The sequence below is a fragment of the Acomys russatus genome, chromosome 23 (genome assembly GCF_903995435.1).
Source record: "Acomys russatus chromosome 23, mAcoRus1.1, whole genome shotgun sequence".
Taxonomy (NCBI): Eukaryota; Metazoa; Chordata; class Mammalia; order Rodentia; family Muridae; genus Acomys; species Acomys russatus.
In genome coordinates, this window is record NC_067159.1 from 38120096 (window position 1) to 38133419 (window position 13324).

General features: G+C 40.6%; 1 protein-coding gene across 3 annotated transcripts in view; it reads left to right on the forward strand.

Annotated features, from left to right (window-relative positions):
• Positions 1 to 12057, forward strand: part of Ppp3ca (protein phosphatase 3 catalytic subunit alpha) — a 280533-nt gene extending 268476 nt beyond the window's left edge. For 2 of the 3 annotated variants that reach the window (XM_051166061.1, XM_051166063.1), the window contains exons 12-14: positions 4114 to 4211; positions 7182 to 7211; positions 10245 to 12057. In XM_051166061.1, the coding sequence (XP_051022018.1) occupies positions 4114 to 4211; positions 7182 to 7211; positions 10245 to 10441 (325 nt within the window). In that variant the 3' untranslated portion in view covers positions 10442 to 12057. The remainder of the gene's footprint in view (positions 1 to 4113; positions 4212 to 7181; positions 7212 to 10244) is intronic. The other variant, XM_051166062.1, reaches the window with a different exon arrangement.
• Positions 12058 to 13324: the final 1267 nt, after the last annotated feature.

Sequence of the window (13324 nt, forward strand, 5' to 3'; positions counted from 1 at the left end):
TTACTCAAAACGCAGCAGTGTAGGCACAAATGACTATGAATAATGCCAGCAGCCTGGTGATGAACTGTAGGTGTAGAGAGCGCTAAAGAGTAAAGGGGTGAAGGTGAGCATTTGCTAAAACCTGAGGCTGAAAAAAACAAAACAAATTTAAGTCTAAATCCTCAAGGTCTTGAATTTCATGATAAAGCATTTAATCTTCATGTGGCAATGAGGAGTCCTGGAATGATTTTCATGAAATGAGAGGCATGCTCTAACTTATGCCTCATATATAATATACAAATATATACATGTATACATATATGTATGTACACTACTAACTGGAGTAGCTATTGAGCTAACTTGTTAGTAGATGAAAGAATACTTAAGCTACTGAAGTAATACAAGCAAAACAGCCTAGAGAAGTCTCTGTGCTGAGGAATGCAAAGGAAAGGACAAATACAAGGACTTGAGGAACCTACAGTTTGTAAGCCAGGAACCAGTAGAATTGATATTGGATAATGACATAGATTTCTCAGAATAGAGAAATGGATACACACCATGTGTGTGAGAACTCTGCACCACAATAGGGGAACCAAAAAAAAAAAAAAAAAAAAAAACTGTCTTTTAATACCTCTTGTTTAGCCAGGCCTGCTGGCACATGCCTTTAATGCCAGCACTTGGGTAGCAGAGGCCAGCCTGTGAGCTTGCAGTTGGCCCAGAACATGGGTAGCAGCACTTTGTTGTAAGCTGAGGCCAGCTCGTGGGGTGAGTGGACAGATTCATCCTCATGGCAGTTTTTAAGACATTTTTTCTGGAGCTGTATACTCTCTAATATGCTCTTAGATGGCTCTCCACTGGTAAGATCGGCTGACCTAAATTCTGTTTTTTTCCCTACAAGAAGTTTTACCTAGGAGACTAGGAAGAAAACATATTGTCTACAGAGCCATACCCTGTGTGACTGATAGGATGCTGCTCTCAAACATTTATTAAGTTGACCTGGCAGAACCTTTATGTGGAGGCAGGTAGAAATTCCACCCTGGAGCTTTAGAGAGAGAAGCAAAAATCAGAAGTGCAGAGGGAGGGGTGTGCAAAAGTGTGAACTGGTGGTCTTGGTGAAGGTGAGCATGCAGTATCTGAGACTGCAATAGAACCTGAGCAGGTCCTTCTAATAGAAACAATACACAAGCCACATCTATCCTCTAACGTGTTCCAGAAGCCACCATAAAAGGCACGTGAATACAAACACCCAGCATTTCCTAAGTAGCACATGATCGATATATTTAGGAAGTGCTCCCAGCCTAACCTTTCACACTACATCCTTGAAAACTGACACATTATTCAGAAGCATGCTCTTTGACTTCTGCTTTCCATGTTTCCAAAAGTTGAAGACTGTTTGTGGCCAGGGCTAGGGAGAGGGGAAAAGTCCGTCTGTCTACAAGAGCCGCGTGAGCATGATAAAAGGAGGCTTCTGTGGCGCTCACACTGCTCAGTGGGAACCACAGAAGAAAGCAGTTTTCGCTAGAGCTCAGCAAGAGACAGGTGGGATTCAGCATGCAGACTCCTGGGTAAAGTAGGAGTGGGAAACAGAATTACAGGAAGAAGAAATGAGGTGAAGGCAGGCAGGCAGGCAGATGGCTGTTTTCTGTGGGAGGACTTTGGCATAGTTTATGATTTAATCCCTGTGGCTATAAATGTGATTTCATAGAGGAGGAAACTGAAGCCCAGAATAGTGAAACACATCTTGACCTCCATCGTGTGGCTGGGAGTTTAGCGTGACATCGGCTGGTTCCAAAGGGGGACGTCCAAACCAAAGAAAGGGTACAAAAATAAAATACTGAAAATTGAAAAATTACTTCAGATCACCAAACAACAACAAACAACAACCAAACAGACAAACAGAACAACTGTCATTAAAATGCTAGCAACCCAATGGTTACTGATCACCATTGGTTTCTATTGATCATTTTGTTTGAGCAGCCTTGCTTCTAAAATGGGATGTGATAGCAGGATTTATTTGGTGTATAGAAATATTTGCCAGTTGTGAGGTTAGAACCTAACTTGGAATGTGAATATAAAGGCAAGTTGTGATCATCTCTGTAGAGGTATTTCTAAGTTTTCCAAATCTGCATTATTAATATTCAAGGCGTCCCTTTATCTCTGTGACCTAGTAGTTCGACATGAGAATGGTGAAAAGATTGAAATTCCCATATGAATGTAAACAGCGATTCATTGGCTGACTCAATCCTACTATTCATGAGTAAACTCTACAGTTAATAAGACAGGAATCTAAACTGCCAGTCTCCTTTCAATTGTTTTAAAGCGTTCTCCTGGTAAATACTTGGTGAACGTGGACGTGATGTTGATCCAATGTAGATGCTACAGTGCAAGAGTAGTCAAAGCGGAAAGAAGCCTCTGTTCGTCAGAAGCTTGACAGGTAGAGAAGTGGTCATTAGAGACCAAAAATAAACAGTAACACAGGTGAGGCGAGGCGTGGAGTGCAGAAAGTGCTATTTAAAGTAGCATTAGAAGTAAGACTGCATCAGTCATTTGAAAGTAGAGGGAATGAGAAATGAGATATGCAGATGGTCTGAGGATGATTAGGGCAGTACCACGGCCTAAGAGCTGAGCGAGAGTGGAGGAGCATTGATGGAGGAGTTGTTCTTTTGTGGTCCCAGTGAGACTTGCTGAAGTTTTTATCCGCACCCCTGATAGAGAGGGCATTGGGTAATTTTGCATCAAGGAGCAACAGAGCTGGCATTGCTACTACATGCCTCAGTTTGCCTTTTCATCTGAAAAATGGACAGAGAGGACAAACCTGTGAAGGATAGAGCAGAGAGGCCTTCTACAAGGGTGTTGTAATCTCAATAAGAGATGCTAGTGGTAAGAGGCCATTCACAAAGGACCACGTGTTGCGTGGTCCTGTTCCTATGGAACTCTGCTGAAACACCCCACCGGGTATAACGGAGGAGTTGCCTAGGGCTAAAGAGAGAAGAGAATCATGGCTAGTGAGTGGGTAAGGGGTGCTTTGGGGGTGATAAAATGTTCTAAAGTTGATTGGTGTGAACCTTGTACATCCGTGACATTACTGTGAACAGGTACTAGAGTCGGGTGTGTGAACTGTATCAATACAGCTGTTTTTTGTAAATGAGATGCCTACGTTGTGAGAAGCACTGAGATAAAGGGGGTGTTTGGGAGTAGAGGTGCCAAGCGGTACCAGGGGAGTGGCTGTGGAATGCGGAGGTGACCACAGCGACGAGATGACGCTGTAAGCTGGAGCAACTCAACAAAGGAGTCCCAGCTTCTGAATTGAAGAAAGGAACAGATCTAAGGAGGAATTCTTTTTCAGCCATGTTAGATATGATAAAAATTTTGGCAGTTGTACCTGCTAATCAGTGTGTGTGTTTGTGTGTGTGTGTGTGTGTGTGTGTGCACGCGCGCATATACACATGTATTGTAAATTTTCCCTGCATATGTAACACTGCCGGATGTGTTGTATAGAAGGATAATAGGCTATTCCTATTTCATAGTTGTTTTTTAACTAGTGAGTCTGTATAAGTCAAAAGTGATTATTAGATGATGAGCATAATTGAAATAATGATTCACTTACGATAATTTAAAAGCAGGGTCATATGAATAATGAACTTCATGTAAACAGATCTGGGAAGCGGCTGAAAGAGAAAAGCTCAGAGATGTTACCAGCCGCTTGCTGTCACTCAGTGAGTCTTTCATGTGACACAAGGTCCTTCAATGACTCCCTGAAATAATTCCTGAAGAGATGAGCCCTTCACTACAAAGCGGGCCTGCACATCCGCTGCTGCTCCCTGGGTACACAGGTCCTTGTTGTCACTGCACACACACAGCTTTGTCTTGTACTGCATGGTTACAGAGCTACGGTATTCTCAGGATCATCAGTACGCAGAGGAGACCATAATGCCACAGTAGCATAATTTTCCTTAACTGAGGTCATTTATAAAATATTCCCTCTGTATAAATAGATAAAAATATATTATGTCTTGAATAAAACAAAAGGCCCACAGAGGCAATATAAGGTAAGTATGGGTTCTTATGTGTCTTTTTTTTTTCCCCACAAAAGAAAGCAGAAGTTAACTTCCGCAACCCCTCTGTGTCTTTCAGAGAAGAGAGTGAGAGTGTCCTGACGCTGAAGGGCCTGACCCCGACTGGCATGCTCCCCAGTGGAGTACTTTCCGGAGGGAAACAAACCCTGCAAAGCGGTAAGCAGGCCCGGTGATATGGCCGGGAGCACACAGCCAGCTGTATCAGTGGAGCCATGAGTTTCTTGATCATTGAAGCTCACTCATCTTTTCAGTTCTCCTTGGCTGGAAGAAGGGCTACAACTCACATCACACATCAGTTTTATGAGTCACGCCCAACGTGAAAGCACCCTCATTCACTGCAGTGTGCCCTCTCCCCGCACCAGCACATGCATCCATACCTTTAGGCCTACATCCAGCACATCTCATTTAAGGTGCCTGCACATACCACAAGTAGGCTTGAGCCGCTGGACCCCCCTCCCTCAGCCAGTCAGTTGTAAGTTCTCAGTTGCATCCTAGTAAATATTATGCTTATCTACATGCTAGATGAAATGTATGCACATATATATGTAGAATTACAGATTTTATTGGAAAGAATATTAAAAAGGGTAATTTAATTATCCACTTAGACAGAAATGAGATTTACCCAAGCTTTTGCTCTGATTCATTAGAAATTCAAGAGAGTGATCACACCGCATTTTGTTGGGTTTTTTGTTTGTTTGTTTGTTTTTAATTAATAATGACATCTTTAAAGTAGACCTTTTACTTTCTAGTCAGAACTGGCTGGACAAGTACCATCCAGCATAGCTTTTTATGATGAAGGGAACTTCTTATGTCTGCAAAGACTGCTGGTGACACAGAACCATTGAACACTCGACATATAACTAGTGCAAATGAAAAGATATTTTAAATAGCTCCCAATTTTTAGTGACTTTAACTTAAATATTCACAGATAGCTAGTGTCCACCCATGTTAGACAAGACAAATATGTATACTCTTTCTTCTGTTATATTAGTTCTTTTATCAGTTTTACTTAACATCGCTAGTTAGAATACAACTTATAATATAGAAATTTTGCTGTTAGATTAGACATCAACAGATACAAAATTACCACAAAAATATACTATAGTGTTATAATACAATCTCAGCCTCTTGTTTTTCTCTCCCTGGACCTTTCTCATATTTTCTTCCCTACCCCTATCCTCCATCCCAAAAGACTCAGGTATTTTTAACAGTATGTTATTAAGACATTGCTTCTACACAACACATAATGGTCAACTCATGAGCATCACACTTTAGAAACAACAGTCATACCTTCTATTTTCACATGATTTTCCTCACCAAAAAAAAAAAAAAGCAAGCACTGTCTTTGAGTTGCCACAAAAATTCAAAACCAGTTCAGTGAAAGTAGGAAAATCTGTAATAGTTGAGGTAAGAATCCCTTGGTAAATCTATAGCTCAAAATCAATCACTTCATAAAAACACACACCAAAAAAATAACATCCAAGTGAATATACTGAGAAATTAGCATAAGGAGAACATTTGTATGCCCAGAACTCTGGACAACTATGCAACTCTGCCCAGCCGATGGGAAACCACAGCCTTTAATAATAAACTCAGCATATAGCAGAGGCACACACACCATCAGTGACCGACTGCAGACTTCCTATGCAGAGGACACACTAAGCTGTGTGTCTCTGCCCCAGCAGTGCTGCTGTGGTTCGAGCATTTCAGCTTTGCTTTTAAACCTAAAGCTCTTACGTTGTTACAGTGCATAGTGTTACTATCATATGGTCACCTGTGTTTGTAGCTTCACTTAGTCAAGTTTCGTTTATTTTAAATCCATGTTTGTGTTATTCTCTGTGGAATTCACACACACACACACACACACACACACACACACACACACACACACACAGTGGGTTAGGACTCCATTTGTCCCAAGAATTTGAAAACTCAGTATGTATTTAAGCCCACTTGGTTGTCACTGTTTCACGATTCGTGTCTGCCCCTCCCACTGGCATAAAAGGAGAAGATCATCAAAGCTTTGACATTCAGTTCTGCTCTGCCGTTATAAGGAACCCAAAATGCATCATTAACTGGAATGCATATGTGGCTCTTGTAGTTTTAAGACTTAAATTACAAGAAAATACAAATTAAAGTCCAGGGGTAGAATATCAATGTCAAGCATTTGACCTTAAAGAAAAGTTTCACATTTTAGCATTGAATGAAGGGAACATCATCTGGCCTTAATAGCACAGAAAAGCCCACACACCTGCACAGGGGAAGCACAGAGCCACGTAAATGGCGCGTTTCCCGACCTTGGAAGTCGCCACTTCAGGATGTCATGAGATGCCTCAGCCAGGGACTTCAACCGTGAGATACCGTGTTCCTGAAGGTGCTGGTGGAGTCACTGCTGTTCCCGCTGGGCCCCCAGCTTCATGTGTAACACTTCAGGGCCTTTATTTCTAAAATGCTATTGCAGCAAGAAAAAGAAAACAACTTGGATTCAGCCTGGCCGGCAAAGATGTGCAGGCTTTATTGTTCCCTCTGTTGGGTTCCTTCTGCCTCCCTGGCCTCCTCTTCCAGAAACTGTCTTTAAAGACTCCTGTGCTTTCCACCCAGACAGCTTGTTATCATCTCCCTTTAAATCGCCCCCGCCCCCGCCCCGACATACACCCGGCATAAAGTGTAGCACCGATGTCACAGACCAGCTCCAAGCTGGCCCTAGTCTCTGACACAACTACAAATCGCCAAGCACGGATTCTAGAATGCCCTTCGAACAGAAACACGTTATAGATTGCCACAAACCAGTCATCAGTTCAGTCCAAATAACAGAACATTTTTCTGCATGTTTCCCGAAAGGGCTTTGTCACTGACTAGTGAGCCAGCACTCCACACTGCCTGTTCATTCCCTCAGGTGTACGCAGGCCACGACTGACACTTCTCACTTTTGTGGTGGTGTTTTTTTGTTTTGTTTTGTTTTCCTTTCTTTTTAGTCTTTCTGTCTAGTTGTCTGTGGCAGAAGCCAGCACGTAGAGGAACATTAATTTCCCCAGGTCCTTTGATCGTCACTGACTTGCTCTTAGACTTAAAGAAAAATCCTCTGCTCATTTTCTCATTCATTTTGCACCCCTTTCTTCTCTTCAGCTACTGTTGAGGCTATAGAGGCTGATGAAGGTAAACTGGCCAGTCCCCTTTCTGTTGTGCCTGCAACAGATAAGGGCTCTGCTGGGTGTATTCATTTTTTTTTTTAATTTTATTTATTTATTTATTTTTTGCTGTAGCTTGTACAGAGTGTGTGGGCGTTGGGCTAACAGTTGTGGCTCAGTATTAACCGAAACGTTCTTGCTTTAAAGGGGAAAGTGTCCTTCTCTGGTTTGTTTGTTTGGTTTTTTTTTTTTTTCCCCTTATAGTTATGTTTGACTTTTGTATACAATGAACCTAGTGTAATCACAGAAAATGAAGGATTATATATTTATAAATTTCTATATATCATGAATGATGTGGGGTGGGGGTTATGGCAGCTGCCTTGACAAGTGACGTGTAAAACAATATGCTTTGAGCTGAACCACCCCTCCCTCAGATCACTTTTTAGGTAGGACAGAGACGAAAGAGAATGAAATTAAGTCTTCGCAAGCTTGCAGCAGCAGAGATGCTTTTATGGTTAAACATCACCTTTGTCTCTAAAATACTCCAATGTGAGACAGATGTGTAGAAGTGAACTTTTATCCTTATCAATTAATTTTAACTAATTGATATTCCAAAGAAAGTTAACATTCATAAAATAATGCAAGGAATCCAAAAAGTATCTTTGGCTGTGGAAGTGGCCAAAACCAAGACATTCCAAATGTCTGCTCTATGTTAGCCCTCTTGCTAGGAGCTTCAGAGGAAATTGAGAATTATGCATCTCCAACTGCCGTCTAGCACTACTCAAGAGCAGTATGGTTGAGCCTTTCATAACTCATTTTTAATTGAATGCTGTTTTACTACATGGTTATAGGAGAACTGCACATGAAAATAGTTTTTAATATTATGCCTATCACATCCTCTGGAATGTTTTAAAAGAATAATTTGAAGTTCCCCTTTAAAACAAAATTCTTCAGTTGTATTTTGTTCTTGCAAAATAACATTTTTTTTTTTTTACAAAATTGTGTGCATATAGTCCTTTGGTATGATGTAAAAGTGTCACTCTAGCTTTACAATTTGCTCATGATTTGGATACGGTAGGGGAAATGACGGTGATGTAAGAGAAAAATACAACTGTTTCCTAAATAGCAGTGAGCAAACTGCTATTTATGTGGGAATTCTCCATTCCTCTTGGCAAAATCTAATCTGCAGTGTGCATTCCTGTTGGTAGTTTGGCTGTTTTCTGTGACTCTGTGGCTCTGTGTTGTGTTAAGTATCCTCCCAATGTAAATTGCTAACACCCATTGTCTGACCAGCAGCTAGAGCAGAGCGCTTTCTTCCATACTGGGCAGACAGATGTGATCACAAGTGGAGCCCCATCCTGAACTAGTGTCTGTTCAGCCAGAGATTTGCATTCCTATGCTCTGACCCTATTGCCTTCAAAACCTAGAGCTTCCACTTTTTTTTTTTTTTTTTTTTTTTACTTAACTGAACGAAGCAGTTTCACAATGTACCATGACAGACTTTTGATTATGAGATGTCATTTAGAAAAAGAGGAAGTTGTCTGTTGTTTTTGTCCCTTAAAAATAATTGGATTAGTTCCCAGGGTGGGTGCTCATCTAGACAACTCGATTATTTTTCAGTTTATTACCGAATTACAGAATTAAGAAGCTTTGCTTTGGGCCTTGGTCTTTCCCCATCTCCCCATGTTTTTCCTCTCACACCTGACTAATCACCATTATGCTAACCTTAAAGTGCAGAGGGGGAACAGTCTGTTTTTCTTTATAATGAGCTTTAAACAACTGTGTAAAAAAACATTTAGGAATGTCATCCGTACTAACGAAGGGCTGCACATTTGTGTACGAGTGGCTGGCAAAGTGTCAGCTTTAAACTGCTTTACTTTTTCCATAAATAAAGAAGTAAGTAAAGTGGGGAGGAGGCCAGGACCTTGAAATGGTCCTTAGTGAGCCGTAGAGGTGCAGCCCAACTCAGCATTGGTGATTGGCCTTCTTCTGTACATACCTGGCTTGCACTTCGCAGGGAGTAAAGCAAACTGATGTCATTGGTTCCCCATCTGTGGTTTTATTTTCAGCTCACTGTTGGTGCACCCACTGAGTTTTATTAAGTTTTTCACAAATGCCTCTCGTATCTCTCTCTATAGCACACTAAGGGTCACTAGAGAAGAACACAAGAGTAGCCAAGGTTTTAATTAAAAAGAACCAAAATCAATTTTTTTTCCCTCCCAAAAATTGTGAAAAAGCATTCACCTCTGGGTTCTTCTTCAACCCCCACTTACTGAGAGCAAGTTTTCCTTGGTTTAGGCAGTAATGGGTACCAGATGACCATCAGTTTGACCTGTTCGCTGCTGAAGGGCCAAAAAACGCTTCCCCATTTAGTCATCCGATCTCTATTTTTGAGTTTCTCCTTACCCACTATATATCCTCCAGTGCTAAGTGGGAAATCAGCTTATAGTTTCTACCCCTCTCCCCCCCGCCCCCCGCCACCCAACACACCACCGAGTTGAGATCTCTGTGGGACTTGGAGATGGCAAAGAAATGTCCCTGCCAATTCCTTTTCTAACTCCTTAAACCTTCAGTTCTCAGCCACTGCTAACATGCAGAATAGAGAGAGCTCCTATCGTGCCACCGTGTTTGCCGTTACCGGCACGGTGGTAGAATCAGAATGGGGGGAGGTGCAGTCTGTTTAGGTCGGTCGGGGCGTTGTTGAGGTGGCCAGTGTTGGGGGATCCAGAAGCCTGCCCCTGGAACAGCTTTTTCCTTCACATACCCACTGTGGAGTTCTGTGATCTAAACTTTGATGAAGACAAGAGAAATGCTTACATCTTTATGCTTACACTTCAAGAGGACATTTTGGTTGGCAAGAGACATTGGCTGTTTTCAAACCCTTGGTTCCCTCCAGTATGGTAAGGAGTCTGTTGTGTTGTCTTCAGGTCCCGTCACGTTGTTCTCCACTAAAGGATTCCCACCCACTACGAAGTCTCTAACCTCACCTGACGTAACCGCGGTGCCCTTCGTTGTGCTCCACCTAACGCTCTCTCTCTTTTCTTAATGATTGTCTGTTTAGCTATCAAAGGATTTTCACCACAACATAAGATCACTAGCTTCGAGGAGGCCAAGGGCTTAGACCGAATTAACGAGAGGATGCCGCCTCGCAGAGACGCCATGCCCTCCGACGCCAACCTTAACTCCATCAACAAGGCTCTCGCCTCAGAGACTAACGGCACGGACAGCAATGGCAGTAATAGCAGCAATATTCAGTGACCACTTCCTGTTCACTTTTTTTTTTTTTTTTTTTTTTTTGAGCTGCAGGGCATGATGGGATTGCTGCATCTCGGCAGTTGGATGTTCTTGGCTCTGACAGTAGCTTGTTTGCTCAGGGGGCCAGGAGTTGGATTCAGTTTACACTATCATGAAAAAAAAAAAGAGGGAGAGAGATAATAAACTATATTTTGGTGAGGGTGGTGATTAAACACCTCTTTTGGGTATGCCTTTAAAAAAATGCTTCTAGGAAAAAAGTTTTAAAAAGAAAGCTAATGCTAGTCTATACTGCAATGTTAGGGGAATGAACGTGTTTTCCTACTGCACTGGGGACTTATAGATAGCTTAATGAAAGGCCTTTTATTCTGTTACTGGACACGAAAACTTTGTCTAATTTCTTATATACTCTATTGTACGTTTACAGTTGCAGCACTAAAAATGGATGACATCAAACATTTTTAAAAAAAAAAAAAGGTGTACAAACTAACTAAGGACTATTTATTGATAATGTTTTGTTACTCTTGTCAGACAATGGCTATAAACTGAATTAGGCAGTCTAAAAAAAAAAAAAAAAGCCTGGAATAAAAAAAAAAAAAGAATGTTGAAAATTTGTTAAAATGCCAAAAAAAAAAAAAAAGGAAAAAAAAAAAAAAAACAAAAAAGAAAAGAAAAAAAACAAGGACAGTTTAATTTTGTATAGCTCATGCTTACCTCAGGTTCCTTTAGTTTGCTTGAATGCCCTTCCTTCCATAAAACACTTATTAATTTGGCAGTGAATACATTTTCTTTAAGTTAAAAAAAACTGGAATAATTACACCCTTCTTTTTGCTGTTTATATTTAGGGGTTTTGTTGATAAATCAAGTCTTGGTTGTGGCTTGCTGAATTCAATATTTATGAGTGGTGCATTTTTAAGTATAGTGAACACGACACCGTAGTGCAGTGATGAAGCATCTATATTCTGTAAAAAACAAAAACAAAAAAAATCTGCCTATGCATGTTTTTTAAGAAAAAAATAAAATAAAATGGCTGTATCGGCCTGTATGGGACTGTAATGCGCTTAGTGGTCTGACATATACTGGAAATGTATGTATACTGGCGTACTTTATATTCTCTAAGATGCTTAATGCCTTTGAAATTTTGTAATCAAAAAAGCTTTGAAAAAATCTAAAGGGGAGAGTATTCTTAAAAGTTTTTAACATAAGCTTGTCAGTGCACACATAGATGGTTGGCATGTTTAGCAAACTTTGTGAAATTTAAATAAGTTTGTAGTTACATGTGAAACTCTAAATGCATGGTAACTGTTGACGTCATAACAGTTTAGTTATTTCGTTCTGTTCTGTCATGTGCCACAAAATATGTACTTTTTTCACTTTTTTTCCCCTTTGTATATTAGTTACGGGTTACAACTGGTTCATTCTGAAAACAACAACAAACAACAAAAGTCCATTCATATTTTTTAACAATTGTATAAGTGCCCAAGTCATTCACTACAGCCTAAAGCCTTGCCTTTGTAATTTGACTTCTGAAATGTTGGCAATCAAAGCATGCACCTGTAACAATGACAAAGAAAAAGCATTTTATATTACTACTCAATAAAATGTGCATGAACTTAAAAAAACGCTCATCCTTTCACTGAGTCAGTCTGCTGAAGGGAGTCTTGTGCACAACCATCATGGTGTCCTCAGGGTGCTGGCCCTTCGCCACCCTGCACACTTATGACAGCCTGATCCCAAGGGCCTCATGATCCAAGGAGTGGTACCCACTTCTGCTGTAAAAGTCTTGGTGGGTTTGTGACTCAAAAAAAAAAAAAAAAAAAAAAAAAATCAAGCAAGAGAAGTCATTTTCTGGCTCCCTTGAATGTAGGTCCTATTTAAGAGACCAGAGCATTCCTTTTAATTGGAAAAAAGAAAGAAAGAAAGAAAGAAACAGTGATCAATTTGTTGTCAGCTTGTTTCAGTTGTATGGGATGCCCTCTGTGCTATAGCAAAAAGGACTAGTCTCCTCATCACATCTCCATCGGAGAGGAGCTGCATTTGTCCTGATGTGTGTTCCTGTGCTTTGCTTGTTACCACATGGAGATTTAGGAGACACCACATTTCAGTTTCTTTCTAGCATTGTTCATTTTTCAGTGCACTTTGTTTATGTAATAAATTATGCCTATTCTATTAAGTAATAAGAGTTTGGCCATTAGTGATAGTATATCCAAACAAAGATAAATTCACTGACAAAATCATCCCCCTGTTTATTTGAATGAATCAGAATGTTTTTCCTATGGCTATTTCCCCATCTTTAAACAAAAGTGGCATCCAAGGAAAACAGATACAACCTACTAGAATGATGTAAGAGAGGTGATGATTCTGGTACCAGTGTGTGTATTCTCTATCTTCCAAAGGGAGAGAAGATATCCCAAACGTAACAATAATAATCAGGAGTTTTTGGATTCCTTTCTTTTGCAAATTGTGCTAAGGAAACTATGGCATAGAAATAAACATTTGACATTGAAATAAGCAGCCAATGTGAGTATCGCTTGTCTTTTTGCTCAGTGTTAGGAAAAAAGACACTGAATGTTTGCACATAATAATTTCATGTCAAAGAAATCAAAACAGAGTTGAAAGTCTTTCTCCAGAATCAACAACACTAACAAATCTTTGTTATTCCTCCTGTCTCTTTAAGATGTATACCGACTATTGGGTTCATGAGTTCTCTGCTGGGTACTGGGTACTGGGTACTGGGTACTGGGTACTGGGGTACCAGCAAGCATGCATATGTATGGTCTTTACAGCCACACTCTCATTCCCAGCTGCCTTTGTCTGTGTCACGGTGACTCCTTTTTCACAGGATACCAATTCTGCTTAACTTCTATGTAGTGTTTGGAGGACTAAGCG